General features: G+C 58.8%; 2 protein-coding genes across 4 annotated transcripts in view; both read left to right on the top strand.

The window, feature by feature from the left end:
- Mlph (melanophilin) overlaps positions 1-12055 on the top strand; it is a 50268-nt gene extending 38213 nt beyond the window's left edge. For both annotated transcript variants that reach the window (XM_047547263.1, XM_047547264.1), the window contains 5 exons: positions 963-1055; positions 1804-1881; positions 3218-3266; positions 4990-5090; positions 9164-12055. In XM_047547263.1, the coding sequence (XP_047403219.1) occupies positions 963-1055; positions 1804-1881; positions 3218-3266; positions 4990-5090; positions 9164-9190 (348 nt within the window). In that variant the 3' untranslated portion in view covers positions 9191-12055. The remainder of the gene's footprint in view (positions 1-962; positions 1056-1803; positions 1882-3217; positions 3267-4989; positions 5091-9163) is intronic.
- Positions 3245-16548, top strand: Prlh (prolactin releasing hormone). Of its 2 annotated transcripts, XM_047547265.1 has the most exons (5): positions 3245-3266; positions 4990-5090; positions 13948-14036; positions 15646-15792; positions 16274-16548. In XM_047547265.1, the coding sequence occupies exons 3-5, from the start codon at positions 13955-13957 to the stop codon at positions 16435-16437; spliced, it is 393 nt and encodes a 130-aa protein (XP_047403221.1). In that variant the 5' UTR covers positions 3245-3266; positions 4990-5090; positions 13948-13954; the 3' UTR covers positions 16438-16548. The 2 variants fall into 2 exon arrangements, with proteins under 2 accessions (XP_047403221.1, XP_047403222.1); XM_047547266.1 differs by lacking the exons at positions 3245-3266; positions 4990-5090 and having other exon boundaries at positions 13973-14107.
- Positions 16549-23530: the final 6982 nt, after the last annotated feature.

The raw sequence follows: 23530 nt of genomic DNA on the forward strand, positions 1-23530 counted from the left end.
GCACCCAGTCATCGGGGACAGCCTGTGGCCCTGGCCCTTCGCTCTCTTCTCTAATTACTAAGTGCCCCACGAGGACACTCACATCGCAGGAACGGGGCAGGGTCAGGATGTTTCCTAAGTCCCTCCTGGAGTGTGGCAGGTGCGTGACTGGCCCAGAGGACACTGCCTTGAACACCTGTCCAGCCCCGCCTTCACAGAGCTCACGTTTCCAGCGGGAGGAACACAGCTCTGAAGACATCAAGCGAGGCTGACCCCAGAGTGCCCGGGCAGGGTTGGGAGGGAAGGTGGGGGAGGGGCGCCCAAGATGGCGTCCAGGCAGCGGGAACAGCACGTGCAAGGCCCAGCTGGGGTTGAGCGGGGCACACTCAGGGGTCAGCAGTGACCACCTGAACCAAAGCACGGGGACAGGGCAGGGAGGCTGGTCCCCGAGGAGGAGGAGGGAGGTCTCAGAGGGCCTGGAGGCCACAGAGAAGAAGGTGGGGAGGAGCTGGGGTGCAGCTCAGTGGCAGAGCACAGACTTCGCTTTTTCGAGGTCCTGGACTTGATCCCCAGAACTTAAAAAGAAAAAAGAAAAGGAAAGGAAATAAAGATGAACCTGAGGAGATGCTGGGGTGCTCTGAAGGGGCCGGAGTGGCCAGCTTGGTGTCTCTCGGGGGAGAGGCCTGGGGGTGGCAAGTCTAGGTCAGCATAGGCCAGAGCTGCCCTTGTCCCAGGCATGGCCCCTTCCTGAGAGGAGCCAGCGAAATGCCTCCCGAAAATTCACAGACCCTCTCCAACGGCCTGGTGCCCCCGAAAGCACCCCTAGCCACCACGCAGGACCAGCAGGCTGTGCATGTGGTGGGGCGCCAGTCTTCAGGGAAGCCACCCCAGTTGAGTCCACCTGCTCTCTGACCCGCGACCCTGGGAGGGGCAGCCCGGTGGTGTCTGTCTAACCGTCCAGCTGTCTGTCTGCTCCCGTCCAGGTTTCAGACATTGAGTCCAGGATCGCAGCCCTGAGGGCCGCGGGGCTCACGGTGAAGCCCTCAGGGAAGCCCCGGCGGAAGTCGAACCTGCCGGTGAGTGGGGCCAGCGGGGGGTCCGGGCGCCAGGTGCCACCCTCCGCCTTGAGCCAGTGTGTGTCCTAGGAGCCAGTCCCGCCGAGTGCTCAGGCCGGGGCTTGGCCGTGTTCTGTCATTCTCCCTTATGCAGGGGCCCCAGGCCCTGCTTTGAAAATTGAAGCACATGCGATTTAAAACGCAAAAGATGCCTAGATGAGAAAACCTAGATGCCTAGACTTGCCGAGTGGCCATTTTAAGATGGGCGTGGCCAGAATAGTCAATGGAAGGTACGGGCGAAGGGACCTGTGGCAGGATCTGCACCCAGCACCCTCCCTCCCAGCCCAGTCAGGAGGCTGCCTACCACACCACGCTAGGGAGGAAATTCAGCACAAGGCCGGAAGATGTTTTTAAGGAACTCCTAAGGGGGTTCCAGGTCACACACAGGATGCCCAGTGAGCGTTGCCAGTAATGTTTAAATGCAAGTATGTCCCACGCGACTTTGGGGACATGCATTTTACACTAAGCGATTATCCACTGTTTGTCTTAAATTGCAAGGGAAGTGGGCATCCTGTGTTTCAATTTACTAAGCCCACAGCCCTACCCCCAGAAACACGGGATAGCATGTTTGGGGGCAGAACTGCTGTCCCAGCATCCTTGACCAAGCCCAGAGAATGCCAGCCTGCTTCCGACCGACCAGCCTCCCAGCCCTGCCCTGGGCTCACCGCTCAGCAGGGCGCCAACAGCCTAGTTCCTCCCTCGCCTCCAGATACTCCTTCCTCGAGTCGCTGGGAAACGTGGCGGGAGTCCAGAGGATCCGAGCAGAGACCCTGGGAACAAGGGCAAGGTGCGTCCCCGACCCTCCTGAGGCTGGACGGAGCCACAGCTCAGTGCTCTCTATGGAGCATGGGGTGAGGGGCTGGCGGGCACCCTGCCCCAGGACTGGCAGCTCTGGGCGGCTCCCTGAGGCGCACGCACAGGGTTGTGCAGGAGTATTTTGGGGGCATGGAGACGGGGTCCCAGAGAGACAGAGGCCAGCAGACCCCTCGTGGGCTTGGGAGCTTCGGGGACACGGGGTCGCACCCTGGGGGTGTACCTGAGTGGGATCACAGGAGCATTGGTCCCTCCACACCCACCCGTCTAGAGTCAGGGCTGTGCCCAGGGCGGCAACCCCCCAAGCACCCGGCCCTCCCCTGTATGGGCACCTGAACTCCCAGGAAATGTCCCTGGGACGTGGGAGGATATGGGAAGAACACTCCCAGATGGGGCGTGGAGGGGGCAGCCGGCGGGAGGGAGATGGCCTGTGTTTAGGTGGCAGGGTCTGGCTGCCATTCCCAGCACGCTATGCGAAGTGGGTCTGCTCCAGGGCCTGCCTGCAGCCAGGACCCGCCGGGGGCCATGGCCTGTCCATCACGTCCTGTTACACACTGTGTTGTCTCCATCATTCCACTCGACGTGTACAAACCCCGGGGCGGACGGTGATGGCCCTGGAGCTCGGGACCGCGATCACAGGGAGAGGCGGTGGGGTCCTGGCCAGGCCCACAGGCCCCACCATCCGCGGGTTCACTGACCAAAGAGCCCCAGGAAGCCCAGCCCTGAGGCTTCTGCTGCCCACGAAGGTAGAGCCCACGAAGGAGGCAGGAAAATCCCAGGGCCTGGACACGGGGGCAGGAGGCCAGTGGGCTCTCTTCCCTCTCTTCACCGAGAAGGCCAGAGAGTGAAAGTCTTAGTACAAGGCAGAGAGCAGCCTGCCAGAAAGGAGGGAGAGCGGGTGCGGGGACCAGCAGCCAGGCGGAACTGGGAGGGTATCTCCCACAGTCAAATCTCCCACCGCCCCACCTTACAGAGGAGGAGACTGAGGCTCACAGAGGATAAGCCCAGGTCACATGGGGTAAGGGGTCCCCTGAGATCTGAACTCAGGTCCTCGGGCTGTGACCTGCGCTCCTTCCACCGCACCGCCAAGGGCCTGCAGCTGCCCTGGAGCTGGGTGTCTCCTGGAGTCGGGCCTGCGGTGCTGCCGTACAGATGGCACGCTCTGACACGGCTGAAAGTTCAGATACTGCACAGCACGGAAAATGGCTGCTGGTTAAGTCAAAATCCAAAGAGCACAAAATCCAAAAGGGGCGGGCGGGGCTCCCGCACATCAGGCCTAGTGGCACCCACCCTCGTTCTCCTTCCCACAGGTGACGGCGCCCTGCCTTCCCAGGGGGGGGTGCTCCCCCAGAGCTCCAGGTGAGAAGGGCCTGTCCCCAGGAGGCCTGGGAGCGCCGGGGGAGGGAGTGGCCAGTCAGGTTCCGTGGGCTTCCCTGTGGCCTGTGGCACACGCCTTGTGCCCTGTTGCTCTGCCAGCTCGGGGCCCACTGCCCTGGTGTCCCGGGTGGTTGGAATCGCTGGCTGAGCTTGTGAAGGTGATGCAGTGGCAACGGTGCCTCTGGTGCTTCCAACAGGAGGCATGTGGCCCTCCTTGAAGTCCTACAGAGACAAGGACATTAGCTTTGTCCTGGACAGAAGGGATGGGGCCTGGGGGCCTTCTCTGCACGTGCCAGCCTCCTCACGGCAGGGCTCTCCGTGCCCCTCCTCTGCTCCCAAGCAGCCCTTGGCTCCCACCTACCTGCTTCCCCAGGTAAGACCACACAGCACAGCCCTGCAGACTCATGGCCCTGCCCTCCAGAGCCCAGCCAGCCTCCTGCGGGTCCCGGTGCACTCTTCTTTCGGGGACAGCGTGCTCCCAGGGCTTCAGAGCACCCTTTGGAGCACGGACCCCACAGCCCGCGGCCCCTTCCCCCACAGCTCCCATGCCTGAGCCGCCAGCACATGTTCAGCTCAAACCAGAAAGGGCCTGAGGCCCAGCCAGGGGCAACTGTGGAGTGCCCAAGCTGACCTTCAAGGCGAGCGTCCAGCCTGGCCCATGGCCTGACATCCAAACGGAGACTCATGCTTGCAGCAAGAGAGCAGGACTCATCCCTGAGTCTGTGACTGGCTTTGGGAAGGGACGGCCCTCTCTGTTAAGAGGCCTCTTGTTCAGGCCCAGGCCAGAATGTCTCCCCACCCGGCCACCGAAGCTTCTCAGGGTCTGAGCCGCCCTCCCAGGTCTCTCCTGCCACCATCTTCAGGGCCAGCCTGGGGCCAGGGCAGCTGGTCACCAGGTCTGCCAGAGCTGCACCCCTGCACCCTGGCAGGTGCTCAGGCCTGTCCCTGGTCCAGAGGGCCACCTGTGTCCTCACTTCTCAGCACTACGACTGCTGGGCTGGGCAGCGCCCTCGCAGAGGCTGGCCCCAGGGCCAGGACGTACACACTCAAAGCCAGGCAGGTGCCCACAGCGTGAGGGACAGCCACGTGCTGGCACGCCCACTCTAGGAAGCAGACAAGGGCGGGAGGGGCCGGTGTGGAGCTCGTCCCTGAACACAGCACCGGGGAGGTGCCTGCAGGTGGCTCCGCGAGCCCTGTGTGCTGGCCCGCTCTGCTCTCCACGGCACATGCCCAGGTCAGCAGGTGCCCACCTGACCCAGGAGTGCCACAGGCTGGCTCTGCACCCCCAGAAGCAAATGCTGGCTGAGATTGAGGCCGGGGCCCCCGCTCCACACTGTGGCCCCGAGCAGAGACCTCTGCTCTGAGGTCAGAGCCCCAAGACCCTGCAGGCCCACTGTCCCATCACAGATCAAGGGGAAGGGAGGACACAGGACCCCACGCTGGTTTGCCCATACAAGCACTCCTGGGGACATGGCCAGGTTGGGGTCAACGCTGGCTCCAGAGAAGAGAAGAAATGTTCTCAACTGTTTATTTGTACAACTGCCAAAATGTAAATGCTTCATTAAAAATATTTCACGCTGCGAAACTTCCCAGAAGGGATGATGTCCACTGGCGGGTACTCTTAAGTTTTCTTGGGTGTCAGAAGCACTTGACAGGGTAGGTCTGTGCCCAACAAAATGCCTTCCCTTTTCTGTTTCCCCCAAAGGCAAGGACGATGTTTCTTTTGATCGGAAATCCGCCTACTGCGGTTCCCTGACACAGAGAAACCCCAACGGGAGGAAAGGCGTGGCCAACCACCTCTTCGCGGTGAGTTCTCTCGCTTTCTAAGGAGCCTTTAAAATTCCTTTGATTTACATATTGGTGTTACGTCTTCAGAGTGACAGGAAGTGGAGTGAACGGGTAAAACTGAAAACAGCAGGGCGCACCTGCAATCCCAGCCACTCGGGCGGCGGGCAGGAGGGTCACAGGCCCAGGCCAGACTCAGCAACGCGAGACCCTGTCTCAAAATGAAAGATAGAAAGGGCCGTGCCAGCTCAGTGGTGGAGCACCCCTGGGGTCAGCCCAGCATCAAAAAAGAATCAGAACAAAAGGCAAAGTAAAATCTGCAAAAGGAAACTGGAGACGTTTCTTAAAGACACAGCGTACTAATGAGGAAGAAACGCCAAAACAGACGGTGTGGCCCAGTGACCGCCTCCCTCGGGGAGGCTGTGTCCAGGAGGGGCCGCTATGAGGTGGTGGGGACCCTCCAGGGAACCCTTGGGCCCCCCGCACCACAGTCTCCTCAGCTGAATCAGGTGCGAGGTGTCGGGATCGAAGGTTACTCCAGACTTAGGGGTGTTAGCTTCCCAGGCTCCTCCCAAACCCCACGAGTTCAGGTGGGGTCACACCAGATGACACCAAGGAACACTTGGGGTCAGACTCAGGCTTTTAAGCCACTCACTCTCAGGAGAACTGAGCAGGACCCCCGAGGACCCCCTTAACCCCTTCAAAGACAGCACCCCAATGGCCTAAGGAGCTCCTGCTGGGCCCCGCCCCTTGAAGATGTACCACTCACCACTGCCACACTGGGACCTCTAGGCCCCACCCCTTTAAGGTGTCCCACCTCACCACTGCCACACTGGGACCTCTAGGCCCTACCCCTTGAAGGTGTCCCACCTCACCACTGCCACACTGGGACCTCTAGGCCCCACCCCTTGAAGGTGTCCCACCTCACCACTGCCACACTGGGACCTCTAGGCCCCACCCCTTGAAGGTGTCCCACCTCACCACTGCCACACTGGGACCTCTAGGCCCCACCCCTTGAAGGTGTCCCACCTCACCACTGCCACACTGGGACCTCTAGGCCCTACCCCTTGAAGGTGTCCCACCTCACCACTGCCACACTGGGACCTCTAGGCCCTACCCCTTGAAGGTGTCCCACCTCACCACTGCCACACTGGGACCTCTAGGCCCCACCCCTTGAAGGTGTCCCACCTCACCACTGCCACACTGGAACCTCTAGGCCCTACCCCTTGAAGGTGTCCCACCTCACCACTGCCACACTGGGACCACTAGGCCCCACCCCTTTAAGGTGTCCCACCTCACCACTGCCACATTGGGACCTCTAGGCCCCACCCCTTGAAGGTGTCCCACCTCACCACTGCCACACTGGGACCTCTAGGCCCCACCCCTTGAAGGTGTCCCACCTCACCACTGCCACATTGGGACCTCTAGGCCCCACCCCTTGAAGATGTCCCACCTCACCACTGCCACACTGGGACCTCTAGGCCCCACCCATTGAAGGTGTCCTACCTCACCACTGCCACACTGGGACCTCTAGACCCCACCCCTTGAAGGTGTCCCACCTCACCACTGCCACACTGGGACCTCTAGACCCCACCCCTTGAAGATGTCCCACCTCACCACTGCCACACTAGGACCTCTAGACCCCACCCATTGAAGATGTCCCACCTCACCACTGCCACACTAGGACCTCTAGACCCCACCCATTGAAGGTGTCCCACCTCACCAGTGCCACAATGGGACCACTAGGCCCCATCCCTTGAAGGTGTACCACCTAACCACTGCCACACTGGGACCACTAGGCCCCATCCCTTGAAGGTGTCCCACCTCAACATTGCCACACTGGGAACCAGGCCTCCGTGTGTGAACCTGGGGTTACGTCAGGTCCAGGCCATGGCACCCCGGTTCCCCTCGGCTCTCCCCGCCCCATGTCTCACCAGCTCAGCCTGCTAACCACAAGCTCAGCCTGCTGACCACAATTCTTGCCACCCAACGGTCACTTCAACTTGATACCAGTTACCAGGGCTTGAGTAACTGACTCCAGTCTTTTCAGAAGCTGTCCAACCGACGGACTAGGGATGTAGTGCAGAGCACTTGCCTAGTTATATGGGAGGCCCTGGGTTTAGTATCCAGCACCATAGGAAGGGAGGGAGGGAGGAGGGGGAAGGAAGGGAGGGAGGGAGGGAGGGAGGGAGGGAGGGAGGGAGGGAGGGAGGAGGGGGAAGGAAGGAAGGAGGGAAGGGAGGGAGGGAGGGAGGGAGGGAGGGAGGGAGGAGCCGTCTAAGGAAGACTGTGCTCCCAGTTTACTCTTCTCTCAGAAAGTCGCGTGGGAATTTTCAGAGCAGTTCTTGAACATGCATCTGAACCTGCCCTGCGTCAGGGTTGAGTGCTGGTGCTGTGGGGGTGGTGTCCTGTCTGGGAAGTCCTCTGCCTGCGGCCCCATCCCTTCCCACAGCTGCACATGACCAGGCGCCGTGCTCCAGGGCAGGTCTCCATGCGCCAGGCAGATGGCCTGGACTTGGAGCATGCTCAGTGGGCATTTAGCTGAATTCCACCATTCGAGCTCCTATACCTGCCACTCTTCCTAAATCGGTGTGCCCCAGAGGGGCTCAGGAGTGGCATGGCGCAGCCTGGACTTCCTCTTTCTGCTTCTCCAGAGAACTCTGCTCAGGTCTTTAGCTTCTGTTCTGCAGACTTCTACATAAAATGGGACCAAGTGAGGTGACTTTCAGGGCATATTTTAAATCCCTTTCCCAAAGTGGTAGCAGAACTGCCACAGAGGCAGAAACCAGACAGCAGAGGTGTGCCAGGCAGGCGGTTCTGGCCCTCACCGGGAGGCAGGACACCCTAGGCAGGCGGTTCCGACCCTCACCCGAGGCAGGTCGCCCCAGGCAGGCAGTTCTGACCCTCACCGAGGCAGGACGCCCCAGGCAGGCGGTTCCGACCCTCACCAGGAGGCAGGTTGCCCCAGGCAGGCGGTTCCGACCCTCACCGAGGCAGGTCGCCCCAGGCAGGCGGTTCCGACCCTCACCGCGAGGCAGGACGCCCCAGGCAGGCGGTTCCGACCCTCACCGCGAGGCAGGACGCCCCAGGCAGGCGGTTCCGACCCTCACCTCGAGGCAGGTCGCCCCAGGCAGGCAGTTCTGACCCTCACCGAGGCAGGTCGCCCCAGCAGTGCCTGCAGAGCAGTCTCCCAGCTCACCGACCTGCAGCCCTGTCCTGTTGGTCCTTTGGGAGCCTAGTCAGGGGCACCCACACAAGTCATGGCCCATGCTGGTCATGAATTCCACCTTAAGTAATTACAGAGTATCTCATAATAGAGACCCACGAAAACCAGGATGAAGCAGCCAACCCTGCCAGGAGCTTTGCTTCTGCAGAAATTCCCTGGTAACAATGGGGAGATGGGGTGGACGCTCCATCCAGCCAGCACTGGGTCAGAGGTGCCTGCGATACACACCCAGCTAGGAGGCAGCCATTTGGACCCCATGCCAGAGCATGGCCATCCCCCACAGAGCACCGATGACCTTGAAATAAGTACCTGCCAGCACTTTCAGAAAAATTTGTCTCTGTGTTTGAGCCTTAAATCTTCCAATTTAACCAACCCATTATCTGAGGGCCCTTGTCATTGACCCAGATCCCTAGCTGGGGACAGGACTAGGGACAGGGCAGACAGGGGTTAAGTACAGCCTGAGGAAAGCAAGCCCATGCATCTCAGCAGCAGCTCGGCCTGTGTGTGCTCTCGTGTTCACGTGTACCGTGTGCGAGCACCTACATCTGAGTTTGCCTGCGTACATGCTTCTTACATTTCTCCGTGCTCACCCATGTGTATTGTGCACACGCCCCTGTCTGGACTGTGTGTGCACAGGGGTATGTGTGCTGCATGAGTGTGCGTGCTACCCGTGTGTGCACCTGCAGCACACCATGAGTGTGCATGTGCCCATTCCTGAACATCAAGGGGGTCTGTGTGCACACCTGTGTATTCACGTTTCTCTGGTTTGCCTGTGGATCTGTCGCTTGCCTGCCGGTGTGCCTGTGTGCATGTGGTGCACAGGAGTCTGCGGCACACTCACCTGTGAATGTGTCTTTGTCCTCTTCAGAAACCCGTGATGGCTCACCAGCCTTGAACGGCGAGGTCCCTGGGCCCAGGACAGAGCAGCTGGGCAGCCACACTGTGCCTCCGCACAGCCATTGTCCCCCACGGGCTCTGGGCTTTCTGCTACACAGTCACCCTCCCAGAGAGAAACCAGAAGAAACGTTGGTCAGTGCAGGGCCCGCAGGCCTCAGCGCCTGCCCAGGTCACTGACCAGGGCCAGGCGCCCTGCCAGCCTCTGACCTGTGAGACACAGCTGAGCAGATGTGCTGTCCTCCAGGACAAGGCTGCCAACCCAGAGGGACACCCAGAAGCCCTCTCCCATGTGACCCGACCCTCCACTCCTGCTTTCTGTGCTGCTTCGTGCGTGGAGCAGGAGACAGGCCTTGCGGGGAGGCCACGGCCAGGCACGTGTTCCTGCGGGCATGGAGCGGGGCGAGGGCGGGCGCGTGTCTGTGTGGGGTGGCTGGAAATTGGGCATCAGGACAAGTGACTGAAGGCACCACCCACTGAATGCTGAGGGCGTCCCCCTCGCTCGGCCCCGCTCTGCAGTTCCTCATGGTCCACAGGCAGGAGAGGCACACTGCTCACCACCAGGACGCCCTCTCGAAGGTGCCACCCTCCTGGCATCACCCCTGGGGCCTCTGGGGACTGTCCTTGTAGACAACTCGCACTTCAGACCCGGCTTTCTAACTCACAGTGTGAGCACTTGGAAATTTTCTCAAGAACTCGGATTTTGGCAACATCTGCCTCAGAAACGGCTGTGCTGACAAGTTCCCTGGCGCCTGGCCATTCACCACAGTGCCCAGTCCCCTCTTCCCATCAGGGGGTGGGCGCCCTCCTAGGGCCCCAGAAGAACCCCACATTTAGGACACATGCAAGCCAAAGCCACAAACACTGGTTTTCTCCAGGAAAAAGCGTGGTCATTCCACTCAGAAACACGCTTACGGAGCCGGCATTCACCTCCTGTGGCCACCACGACAGAGCACACCGCTGGACAGCATGTGATCGGTCACTGTCCTAGGTCAGGGGGCCAGAAGTCCAAACCGCAGCATGGGCAGGGGCGGCCCCCTCCGAGCTTCCCACCCAGTCCCCTCCTGGCTCCTCCGACTTTGGCGTCCCAGCTCACAGCTGCAGCCCTTGGTCTCTGCCCCACCTTTCCTGTGTCTGTGTCTGTCCCCTTCTCATAAGGACCCCCATCATGGGACTTGGGACCCATCTCAATCCACTGTGACTTCCTCAACTGGTTACATCTGCAAAGATCCTATTTCCGTGTGAGGCCGTATTCTGAGCTTCCACATGAACCTGAGCTGGAGGGGCACCACCTGACCTCACAGGACACCAGCCTTGCCACACGTTCTCCATGATGAGGGTGAAAGCTCAGGCTCTCCAGGTGGGGGACCTGAGAATAGGGTGGGCTCCTCCTGGGAACCTCCCCAGCCTGGGGCTCTTTTCATTGCAAGGAGCAGAAATCCACTCAAACCAGCCCAAGTGAGATACTGGGGCAGCATGGGGCTTCCTCCAGCCTTGGGAAGCCCAGCGGCCTGGCCGGGCCCTCACCGCCCGCCACCTCCCTGTGCCCCCTCTGTCCCTCTTGACTGGCAGCCGCTCCTCAGACTTTCAGAGTGCCCCCTGGCTCTTCAGGCCCAGCTCTCCGTGAAGACCCACCCCTACACCACGGCTCCCTGTTCCAGACAACAGAGAGAAGGCACCGGGCCAGCCTCGTCCTCAGAGTGGCCAACCTACAGGTGGCCTGTGCCAGATGAAGGCCTCTCAGCAGGGGCGGCAGGCTGTGTTGGCCTGCTTGTGTGTTATGAGGACCCACGTTCGGGTCTATCATTCTCCCATTTCACACAACGGGTTTCAGAATCAGGACTGCAGAGCCTCCAGGGGCTGAGGCCCTGCCCAGGACACACATCTGTTGTGAAGAAGTTGCCAGTAAGAGATGCAGCCAGGGGCCACACCCGGCTCATGCACCCACTGTGCATGGCCCACGCTGGGTTGCCCGGCGGCCCCTGAGACCGAGGGCCACAGCTCTCTGGCCCAGTGCAGAAGCTCGTCAGCCCCTACGGAGGTGAAAATGAAGCACATTAAAGGGCAGGTGGAGAGTCACCCAGACCAGCCGTTGAAGGGGCTGCAGGGGCTCCAGAGACCGGGCCTGGCTCGGGTGCCTCTGTCCAGCAGTCCTGCCCGGGGCTCCTCCCTTGTCCTCCACCATCCTTTCTCGTTTCCTCCACAGATCCTCTTCCTCTGCCCCGTCCTCTCCTCTGCTGCTCCCAGTGGTTCACAGCACCCTGTGCTCTGCTCACACCCTGGTTCAAGTCCAGGCCAAGACCTCCGTTAAAAGCTTCAGACCCAGAGTGGCCCATGGCTGTCCACCAGGCCCTGAAACACCTGCCCTCCAGTGCCACATCCTTACCCTGTCCCCAAAGCTCCTCTCTCAGCCACCAACTCTGGGTTTAGAAACCCTCAACCCAGGACCCCCTTCACCCTCACCATCTCCTCTCATGTGCTCCTAGCTCCCCTGGTGTCTCCCTGTGCTGGACTTGCTGTCCTCCCTCAGAGTCCCTCAGAGGACCATTCTGCTCCTGTGTGATGTTAGAGAAACCTCAGTACCAAACAGACATTGTGAAAAAGGAAAGTTAAAGGCAACAACAGATCAAAGATACACATATTCTAAATAAAAACTCAGTGAAAAAAATCAATGATGTATTTAAAAATTGAATGTATCTTAACCAAGTAAAATTCATTCCGGGAGAGTCAAGAGTTTTTGATGTTAGAAAAAAATCTATTTTTGTGGTAACAAACTAAATGGGAAAACCACTAAGTCCGTTTCAACCAGTGAGGAAGAGCATACAATCACAACAGCCTAGCAAATTAGGACTAAGAGCATTTTTGTTCCCAGGTGCTCTGGGAGGGAGGGTGGGGGTTATACTTCTCCAGGAGGGACTTACAACTGAAGAGGCCATGTGAAGTCCTTGCTGCACCAAGAGCACTGGGCCCTCCCTGCCGCAGGTCCATGGCCCCAATAAAGAGGCCTGGGGAAGAGCTTGCCCCTCCCCACTGGGCCGAAGCCCTGTGGGATCTGCTTCTCTAAGAAGCCGGTGCAGCCTGAGACGGCCTGGCCAGGCCTGTGGCCCAGGGCTCTGAGAAGCTACCAAGAGAGACGTCACAGCCCACACTGGGCCTGTGCTCTGTGTCACCTGCTGTCACAACATCTCCAGCCATCCGCCGTGCCCTCAATAGCTCCAGGTCCTCTAGCTTGGGTCATCGGCTATGGGGCAGCTGATGCCAAGATCCTTGTGCCACCTGCTGCCTCTCACTGGTGGAAAAGTAGCAAGGTGCCCACAACACACTGAGACGAAGCTGCTTTGCTGAAAGGATTCATGACTACACCTACACACGTGCGCCCACGCATGTGCACACACACACGCTCACACACACATGCTCACACACACACTCACACTCCCATGGTGAAGTTCAGCTCTCTCTCTCCGGCTCCTGAAGTCTCTCAGTTTCCACTGCCCCAGGTGGCCCTCCAACAGAGCACACATCCACGGGGACCACCCAGAATACCCACCTCCAAGAGAGGATCACGCTCCACCACACAGTTCTCACCCAGGAATTCAGGTGGAATTTCCCAGAAGTGGAGCCCAGGCACTGGGAAAGTTTTTAAAACTTCCCTGTGACTCTAATCTGCAGGGGAACACCGTGCCCCACACGACCCTTCCAGATTCCTCACCCGACCCAGCCCCTACCAGATCTCTCAGGCAGCCCACCAGCCAGAAATCCTCATGTCCAGGAACAGGCAGCCAGGCCTGGAGAAAGGAGAAGTCGTGAGAGATTCCCCACAGGGTGCAGAATTGTCCTAAGCTCTCCCTAGAAGTTTGCTGGAGCCCAGGAAGCAGCACCCCAACCGCCCAGCGGCATGGATCCAAGAGGGGCAGCCTGCTGCGTCTCCACCAGCTCAGCTTCCCAAAGAAGACAGTATTCAACTGGCTCAAAAGACCCTCAATGCAATCTACAATCACTCAGAACACTGGTGACTTAGCTTCTTAGGCCCACGTTAAATGGCAAAATGTTGTACAGTTATTCTAAGTGACATAAATACGCAGATATTTTAGCAACTGAGGATGCAACAGTTATAGCATGAGGTGGAAAGAATGAGCCTCGAGTCAGCTGAACTGATGGAAAGGTGTGTGGGAAGCTCGCCTGGAGAGAAAGTACCACACGTGAAAGGTGGCCGCATCTGGGACATTCTCTGTGCTTTTCCTTCTGTTTTTGGTAGGCACTAATTTTTTCCCAGAGTGTGTGAATTGCATTTATAATGAAATAAACATTTTTTACAATAAAAATGAAGCTGTTTGCTCTAGAGGAAGGATGAGCTTGGGCTGAACGTTAGCCGTGAGGACTGGAGCCTGGAGGACGTGTTCTCCGTGACGGAGTCGGATGGAAGTGGTCTGCGCCCAGCCAGGGAAGCTCCGAGCAGGCGGAGGAGCAGGGCGGGATGCCGCCACTTAGGGAGGGACAAGCAAGGGGTGAGAGGAGCCTGGTGCAGGGCGTTTCCTGGTGCGAGGCCGTGGCTCTCGGAGCCACTGTCTCCTGGTACTTGACTTTGGAGCCTGGCCAGAGGCAAGCGCGAAGAGGGCGGCTAATGTGCTTTGAAACCACTTGGCCCAAATGAAATTATATAATCCAGGAAGGAACAAATCACCTCGCTGATGAGAGTTCTTAAAAAAATAAAAGAAGGACAAGAAAAAAGACAACTTCTCTCCTGGTGTCGCCCTTCAGGGAGACGATGCAGCTAGGGACGGCAGGCAAAGGCGCTGGCTCGGAGAGGGCATCTGGGGGCGTCGCCGCTCCCCCCGTGGACTATAAAGGTGAGCGGGCTGCCGCCTGGACCTCACTGCATGGCCAGGGCAGGCTCGGCCACACGGAGGGAGATCGATCGGTGAGTAGCGCGTCAGGCGCTGGAGAGGCTGGCCTGGCTCTGGGCTCTGCTTGGCTGCTCTGTGAAATCTTTCCTTTGTCGGCCGTGGGCTGGGTTTTACCTGAGACCCGGCCTGCTCTCCTGGCAGCCGGGGCTGGGCTGAGCAGGACAGGAGTGGCAGCTGCCCTCGGTCTCCACATCCAGGCCGCCTGGAGCCCCTGACACTCAAGCACTGTTGTGGGGAGAGGTGAGCAAAGGTGTCCACAGAGCTCAACCCGGGAACCCCGCTGGGCGGAGGAAGTCTTCAACTCCAGGAAGCAGGTTCTTGGGGATCAGGACCCAGCACTGCCGAATCCCAGGATGCCCGTCACCTAGTGTGCATCCTGTTCCAGGGACACAAGCAGAGGGGCCAATCCATTTGGGTGCATGTCTATATTCTTCTTCAAAGAGGCACCCCCATTTTCTCCAGGTTGGGATTCCCTGCCCTGTGTGGGACTCCCCCAAAAACAGGAGTGAACATTTTATACAACATTGATGGACAGGTCTTTCTGGTGGGCTCAGGGAGGGGCTGGAAAGTCGAGGTCAGTTGAGGGGTCCTCCTCTGAAACAGACAGGGCTCTCAGGCTTCTTCCAGTGGTGACAGAAATGCCAAGGGTGGGAGCAGGGACGAGGGGTCGCCTGTGGCCAGTGTTGCCAGGCCTTCCCAGATGGACACTGTTTAGGTAGGTGGGCAGGGCAAAGGAGGGTTTTGGGGTTCCTGCTCTCGACCCCAGTGACCCTCCTACCCTGTAGGGGCCGTCCTGTGTGAGAGAAGAGGTCCCAGCTGCTGCAGGTCCGGCTCAGAGCTTCAGCAGATTGGATTGAAGGTCATGGGGGGGTGCTCATGAGGACATAGGATGCCTAGTGTCCTGTCACGCCCAGCTGCCAGCTGCCATCCTCTGATGGCAGGGCAGGGTGGCAGGCTGGGCCTCAGTGTCTGCAGGCCTTGGGCCAAGGGTGGTAAAGGACTGAGCACTGAGGTCTCAAACCCAAACCCCAGGCAGGTCTGGGTTGGCAAGGCACTCCCTCCACCCTGAGGCTGCTGGGACTCTTTGGAGCCAACTCCCTACAAACCCAAGGCTGGTATGCTCCTCCTGGATCCTGGCACAGGACGGATGGATCCGAGGCTGCCCCAGGACAGCTGCGTTTAAGATGTGTTGCTCACACGCCTCCCTGCTGGGGCCTTTCTTTGACAAAGCAGCCATGCCGACGTGACCGAGCGCGTCAGAGGCTGAGGCACACACAGGCATCTGGTTGTACAGAGGAGAGCGTGGGGCCCATGGGGAGCGAGGGGCGTGGACAAGGTCCAGCACATACCAGAGGAGTACACGGGAGGCGTGGCTGCACACACACACACACACCCACACACACACACTCTCGCACACGCGCACGTGCGTGCACAGTACACTGCTCCACATGGGCACACGCTCAGACACTTGCACGTGAATTTCCCAAGTTCCTGGGCTTTGCACACACACACTTTCAAGCATGTGTAACTTGCTCCTCCCCTCTGCCCCCAGGCTGCGCCCTCACCCTGTGTCATCCCTCCTTGTTCAAGAAGCCAGGCATGAGGGCTCTGGACGCCTGCTTCCTGTGCCTGCTGCTGCTGTGCCTTGTCCTTCGGGGGGCTGCAAGCCGAGCCCCTCAGCACTCCATGGAGATCCGCAGTGAGTGCAGGGACCATGACTGGGCAGCCTCATCCCCCCACCCACAACCTGACCCCTTGGGTGCTCAGTCCCTGCGGGTGGGGCCTGGCCATTTCCTGCGCCACATGCTCTCACTCTGGGGACCGACCTCCTGCTAGGACATTCCTGTTGGACCAGTCCGCTCCCCAGGACAGCCCTGTCCCCTCCCTCCATCCCCACCTCTGCCCAGCTGTGCCTGGTCTCTCTTGAACCTGGAAGGAAGGGCAAGAAGGAGAAGTTGACCCTGGTATATGTCTAAGTTCCTATTTCTCAAAGCCACACCTCAAGTGGCCTGGCCAGACCTGCCAGGTGCCCTTTACTCAGGGTGGGTTCCAGCATGACCTGGTAACCAGCTGAGGGTCCCTGTGAGGGTGCTGCCTGTATGCCTGGACCTGGCACCTTGGGGGCACAGGACACCCTGGGGACAGGGGACCCACGTGCTGCTCTGCTCTTCCCTTTTCAGCTCCTGACATCAATCCTGCCTGGTACAGGGGCCGTGGGATCAGGCCTGTGGGCCGCTTCGGCCGGAGGAGGGCAGCCCTTCAGGACATCCCCAGACCTGGGCTGCGATGCTGGTCCACCTGCCTCCCGCTGGAGCGTGGTGCCAAGTCCCCCCAGGGTGGCTGATGGCCCGGCTCATGAAGACAGTGAAGACCTGACTACGGGAGCCTCCCCACTCCTTTTCCTCCCAGGTTCTTTCCCTCAATGATAATAAAGGCACTGGCCTGGTTTATTGCACATCTGCCACTGCGTGGTGACCCATCGGAAGGTGCTTTCCTCCCCTCCTCGGAGGTGAGCCCAGAGGGAGACTCGGCCCAGGAGCCTCACCGGAAAGACAGAGGCTCTGTGACCTGCCTGCAGGCACCAGGGCCTGAGTCGGGGAGCTGGAACTGTCCTTGGTCGCCTGCAACCCACAGCCCCCCACACCCAAGTCATTCTGAGCAGTTGCCGTGGTTCCACGCACCACACTGTCCCCAGAGGAGGTCCGCACAGTCCTCAGGCCCTGTCCCTCTCCCAGCCTCTGTCCTTTTTATTTTTTTAACTTTATTTTTCACAGCAGTTTTAGGTTCACAGTCAAAATGAGCAGAAGGTGAGAGTATCCCGATTCCTCCTGCCCCCACCCACTGCCTCCTGCCGCCGACAGCCCACCGAGGGCACACTTGTTAAATGAACCTACATGACACACCATTGTCAGCCAGAGCCCGTTTACGCTGGGGTCTGCTCTGGGTGCTGCGTGTCTCAGGGGTTTGAGCCAGTGCAGAATGACAGGGACCGCCAGGAGGAGCCGCGCAGAGCGGAGTCACTGCACCTACAAAGCCCGCGCTTCCCTTTCCTCCCGCCCTCCGGCGCCCCTGGCAACCACCCTCCTCTGTCTGTCCTCCTTGCTCCCTGTTGCTCAGAGAGGAACTGTGTGCTGTTTCTAGTCAGCTGTGGGGAGACGTCAGTCCCCAGCGGTGTCCCTTCAATCACAGCGCCTCACCCTGGCCCGCCTCAGACGTAACCTGCTACGGCATCAGGGACGCAGCCACACTGCCTGGGCCGCTGAGCCCATTCCGGGGCTTCTCTGAGCCTGAGTTTCCACATCTGGACCAGGGACAGTACCCTCCCTCAATCCTCAGCTTAGGAAGCAGGGCCCGACACATCGCAGCCTGGTGGGCTGCCTGGTGGGCTGCTCGGTGAGCGTGAACCCTCCCCCGGTCCTACGCCGTCCAACCCAAGCCAGATGCCTGCCTGAGACTGCCTGGACCTGCTCTGAGGCGTCTCCCTGGCCACAGGACCCCCACCCACCCATGCTCAGAGGCAGGACCCCAGCAGCCTCTGACCCAGGCCTCCCACCTAGGGCTAACTCAGACGCTGTCACCTAGGGCTAACTCAGACGCTGTCACCTAGGGCTAACTCAGACACTGTCACCTAGGGCTAACTCAGACGCTGTCACCTAGGGCTAACTCAGACGCTGTGTTACCGGGGAGCCCCCAGATGGAGTGCACCTGTGGGAACAGAGACCTGCTCCCAGGGATGCAGGTGCTGGGTCAGACCTCGGATGGCTCACAGCCCAGGAAAACAGAACCACAGTTCCTCGAAGAGGTGGTCAGAAGATGACATGACCCCTGACCTGACAATTTCACACAGGGCATAGAGAACCGAACGCAGGCGTTGGACTAATCCTCCCACAGGAGGGCTCCATGGCCTTAAGTAGAAAGAACCCAGTGCCCGTTGCCTTGGTGGCACTGGCTGCTCTAACCAAGTGCCACAGACACGGAATCTCAGACCGTCAACAGTTAACTCGCCCAGTTCCAGGGACCCGCTGTCTGGTGAGGGCCAGCTTGTCCTCACGTGGTGGAGAGAAGGCACCTCTCTTGAGCTTCTTCCTCCAAGGGCACAGGCCCATCCCTGAGGGCTCTGCCTCTACAGCAGGGTCCCCCCCCCGGAAGTCCCACCTCCCAACAGCACCCCATGGGTGTCGGGAGTTGGGGAGGGGCCCTAACTGCTCCATAGGGCCCAGCAGGAGCGGGATGGAGAGGGTGCTGGTGCACACTGCAGCAGGACCAGGCTTGGAAATGCCATGCTGGGGAAACCAGGCACAAGCCTCAGGCGCCGCGTGACTCCCCGCATGGGAAAATGCCAGAAGGCACGAGTTCACGGAGAGGAGAAGCAGGAGGCCTCCAGGGGCTAGGGAAGCGGGCAGGAGGAGAACAACTGATTAGGGGTGGAGGGTCATGGAATGACTTGGAGCTCAGTGGAGGTGGAGCTGAAGGACCCAGCACACCAAAGACACTACCCTGGACTCCAGCGTGTGCACAGACATGGAACTCAGCACAAATGACCTCAGAGGTGTGACGACGGGCTCTGGAGTCCACGAGAGCTGGGGGCCTCTGAAGCCCAGGGAATGGGGGCCCTGCTTAGGTGGGCAGCTTGGGGACACAGGGCTGTGCCAAGGAGTGAGGAGGGTGGAAAGACCTGTGGCCGTGCATGTCACTAGGAGGGATCATCTGGTCCTATTTGGCTCAAGGGAGGCCAGCTCATCTGCAGGCAGCTGGGACTGACTGGGAGCCTCTGGAAAAACCCCAGGCAACAACCATCCATCCTTGTCAGGTGGGGCAAAGACCTGAGACTTCCTTTGCCTGTCAGGGATTCCGGGGACCTGCCACCCAGAGAAGGCCTTAGGAAGGAACCCTTGCCCATGCGGTCAGGAGATAGGCCAGTCTGCCTTGCCTCTGCCCACCCTGGGGAGTGGGGCACCCATCCCTCTGGGCTCAGAGAAACAAGGGCTGAAGACCAGGGCGTCTCCAAGGTGCTGGGCGCTTGCCTGCTACTAAGGGCTGTTCTCACCCATCCTCAAACTCGTGAGCCAAAGTCCTAACCCCCTACCTTAGATGGGACCTTACCTAGACCTAGGGTCATTGCCAATGCAAACTGTGGAGCTCAGGCTGGAGAAGGGTGGATGCCAATCCAACATGACCAGTGTCCTTATAGAAAGGGGCAAGTGGACAGTTGGGCCCAGCCAGGTGAGCCCAAGGCAGATGGAGTCCAAGTCAAGGAGCACTAGCCACATAAGCCAGGCAAAGACCTGGAGCAGGCAGAACCAGAACTCAGGCAGAACCAGCCGCCCGCACCAGACCCCAGGGAGCCATCCCTGCCTGCTGCTCATGCCACTCAGTCTGTGGCACTCTGTCAGGGCACCCCAGGACACAAATTCATCTTCTCTGCCCAGAGAGACAAAGAGTTATGTATTGACAGCTTCAAACGTACAGAATTCCAAAACTATTGTGAGGAGCACCCACACGTCACCTCCTGGACCCGGCAATCATCACTCTCGATTTCCCTGTCTTTCTCCTGCCCCTCCTCTCCCTCCACCATCTGGAAGTAAGCTGTAGACATCAGGACATTGCCCTAGGTACTCCAGCATGCTTCTCCCCAAAAGAAGACAATTCCCTGCATAACCACAAAATCACACCTGAAAACATTTAATAAATCAATTGCATTATTATCTATTCCTTACTCAAACATCCCTAAGTATATATCTCAACAGTCTTAGGACATTTTTTTAACCAGGCTCCAATCTAACTCCGCCGTTATTTCTTCGGCCCCTGACTTCTTGTCGTGTCTTGTCAGGGAGCTGACTTTCTGAGCACGCAGGTGGGCCGTCCGGTCCAACAGTGCGCACGTGTGGTTTGGTGACCCTTGTCTCTCCCTCCCCTCCCCGCGGCACTCCTGTTCTTCTGTCCGTTGTATTCCTGTCATCGGAGAGGAGGCTTCAGGCCTCAGCTGAAGCAGGTTACTCCACGTGAGCACAGGTGCCCTGGCCCTTTCTCTTGTGTCATCTGGTAGTGGGTCCCTGACACGCCGAACTTGACTGGCCAACGGACAACCTGTCCATCACAAAGAATTCTTCCCTGTGTGAGCCATGTGCGATGCACTGTCCAGGGCCCTGGCTGTGTCCTGTTTCCCATTTAGCCCAAGACTGACACATCCCCAATATCCTTTCCCTATCATTTGTGACGTCCTGGGTCCCCTGGGGGTGACTCTCCTAATGCCATCCACATTGACATGCTGGATGCTTCCAAAGAAGATACTTCTCTCTTTTGTTGTTATTTAGTATCTTTAGTAAATTTTGATGGATGCTTGAATTGTCCTAAATTGGGTCATTAGGAGCCCCAAGAAAGAAAGACATGTTAAAAGAAAAGGAATAGGTGTGTGAGTCATTCCCTCTGGGGACAATGGGTCTGCATTAGTCAACTTTTCATGGCTGTGACCAAAATACCCAACAAGAACAACTTAGAGGAGGAAAGTTCATTTTGGTCACAGTTTCAGAGGTTCAGTCCATGGTGGACCAACTCCATTGCTCTGGGCCCAGGCAAGGCAGAACATCATGGCAGGACACGGTGGAGGAGGCTGCTCCATTGAGAGCAACCAGGACACAGAGAGAGAAGGGGAAGAGGCCGAGGAAGATGCCCCTCCAGGGCAGACCCCAGCGAGCCACCTGCCACAGTCGCCACCCACTCAAATTAGGATGGACTCACTAGGTTCCAGCTCTCAGAATCTAATCGCTTCAGGTCCAAACACTTCCGCATTAGCAGGAGCTCTGGTGGACACCTCCCATCTAAACCATAGCAGGGTCCATCCATCAGACTTAGAGGAGAACGTGAACAAGAGGGACAGAGAACAGGGACAGGCTAGGGAATGGACTGGGATGGCAAGGAGCTGTGGAGGGCCACTTGCCACCCTCTCTGCCTCCATACCCCCAGCAGCTGGGGAAAGGACCAGGGTCCGAGCCCGGCTAGGACAACCTGTGACACCTGCCTGGGACTGCAGGCACCCAGACTGGCCTCCCTGGAACCCTGACCTCTTCGCTTTGAAGAATCTGTGTCAGGGACATCCCCCGACCCCTGTGGGTTCATCCCCGTGTACTTGCAGAAATGGGTCCTTCGCTGTCTGCCCCGGCATCACACATTCTGGGGCGGGAGGGGCAGGAAGGCAGGGCACTGGCAGGGCCCTGGGCAGGCTTGCCATCACGCTTGCCGGCTGAGGTGGGGTCAGTTCTCGGGAAAGCCTGCTGTTCTGTATCGTCAGTTTTTTCACCACTGTGACTGAAAGACCGACAGAACAACTGTAGAGGAGGAAAGGGTTATTTGAGGGCTCATGGTTTCAGAGGTCTCAGTCCGTAGAAGGCCGACTCCATTCCTCAGGGCTTGAGGTGAGGTTGAACATCATGGCAGAGAGTGTGGCAGAGGGAAACAGCTCACATGATAATCAGGAAACAGAGAGACTCCTTGCTCCGATACAAAATATACACCCCCTAGCCACGCCCCCAAAGAACTACCTTCTCCAGTCACACCCCACCTGCCTCCAGTCACCGCTCAGGTAATCCCATCAGGTATTAATTCACTTATTAGGTTAATGCTGTAGCCCAGTCGTTTCTCCTCCAAACCTTCTTGCCCTGTCTCACACATGAGGTTTTGGGGGACATATCACATCTAAACCATAACATATTCCTTTAGGACTGTGGGAAAAACAACAGCTTCTATCCCTTGGTTGACACATACCTAGCCTGTGCCAAACATCGTACCAGCACTGGGGATCCTACAGAAGGCAGCTCCTGTCCTACAGGGCTTTTCAGCCTTTGCTAAATTCTAAGCTCACCTGGGAGAGTTTAAAAATCCCAGCACACACTGATTTCTTTAGAAGGTTGGGCAAGATGCAGGTGCAGGGCTGCCTGATGCTCCTCAGGAGATTCCAGAGCAGTGCTGAGACCCACCCACCCAGTGGGGGAGGGAAAAAGGGGGCTGGGTTGCAGATCCATCCACACCTGGGGGGACCAGGAAAGGATTCCTGATGGGAACCAAAGGGTGCATTTTAAGAAATCCCAGTTCTGCCAGACCAGCAACAGAGGGAAGCCGGCAAGAGGATATAGGGCGTCCTGGGGTTTTCCCACTTACTCCCCAGGGCCTCCTCTGTCAGTGGGCTTGGTCGCTCTTCAGCAGAGCCCTTTACCCTCAGGTCCACAGTCCGGCCAGCTGCAGGGTTTGCCTTCAGTGGTGCTGGAGTGCCCCCTGGTGGCCACGGGCAGCCTTGTCCTCCAGTGCTTCCAGGGTGGTCCTGCCACCCTCTAGAGGCCCCCAGTGCTGCTCAGGCCCCCTGTGGTGGCAGGGACATGAGGACACACTGTCCAATGTCACCAGTAGTCAGCTGACAGCAATCACACAGCACTGTCTTTAGGTTTCCCTGGAGTTGTCTAAACAAGAGTGTTGGTAAAAAGTCAAGGAAACCTTTGTCCTCTGTCTTCCCCTTTTGCTCACTGGTCATGACAAGAAAGAGCCTTGCACACTGGTCTGCGCTTGTCCAGTGAGAGCCCTCGAGGAGTTTCTTTAGGGCACGTTGGGATCACATCAGCACCAGGACACTCTGACCTTTCCCACCTCCCCAGAACAGAAGTGGGTCCTGCAGGGTGTGTGGACTCAGGGTCTCCCTCCAATCACGGCAACCATGCCCACAGGGCCCTCCCTGGAACACGTGGTGCCAAGTTGTAGGTGGGGTACTCAGAGGCCCAGGCTGGGCGGGTCTGACTGGGGACATGGGGTGGGGGGAGCTGCCAGAACCCCAGGAGGGAGAGCTGCTGAAGGGGTCGGGCTCTCCCGCCAGGACACAGCCCTTCCAACCCCCCAGGAGCGTCCTAGCCAATGCCCGGCCTCCTATCACCCCCTGCCACGCGTGTCTCCCTGGGATGCCCCCACCCCAAGACCAAGGCCCTGGACGGGGGTGGTCCTCTCCATGCAAAGTGGACTGAGCAGAGAGCACCCCTCCCCGGCGAGGCCCATTAGGGATGAGAAGTTCAGGGTCAGACGGGAGAGGACTGCATCTGTCCCTCCTCAGAGCAGTTGATGGCAATGTCACGATACTTAGGCTTCTTACCTGCGTACTGTGGAGCCAGAGATCAGGTGAAATCACCCCGATGCCTCCCCTTTGGAACACCTTCCCCTTGTGCATCAAGTGTCAAGAGGGGTCCAACAGAGAAGTCACCTGGAGTCCACCTCCCCAAACCAGGACAGGCTTCTCCATAAAGCCAAGTAGTCTCAGGGGGCCACACGTCAGGTGTCATCAGAGAGGCACCCCACCCAGTCACGCCTCCCTCCGTGCAGCTCAGGAGCCCCTGGGGTGCCCCGGACATCACAGTCCACCAGGCTGCGCCCAGCTCACCCTTCCAAACACGCCCAGAGCCAAA

This window comes from Sciurus carolinensis, chromosome 3 (genome assembly GCF_902686445.1).
Source record: "Sciurus carolinensis chromosome 3, mSciCar1.2, whole genome shotgun sequence".
Lineage (NCBI taxonomy): Eukaryota > Metazoa > Chordata > Mammalia > Rodentia > Sciuridae > Sciurus > Sciurus carolinensis.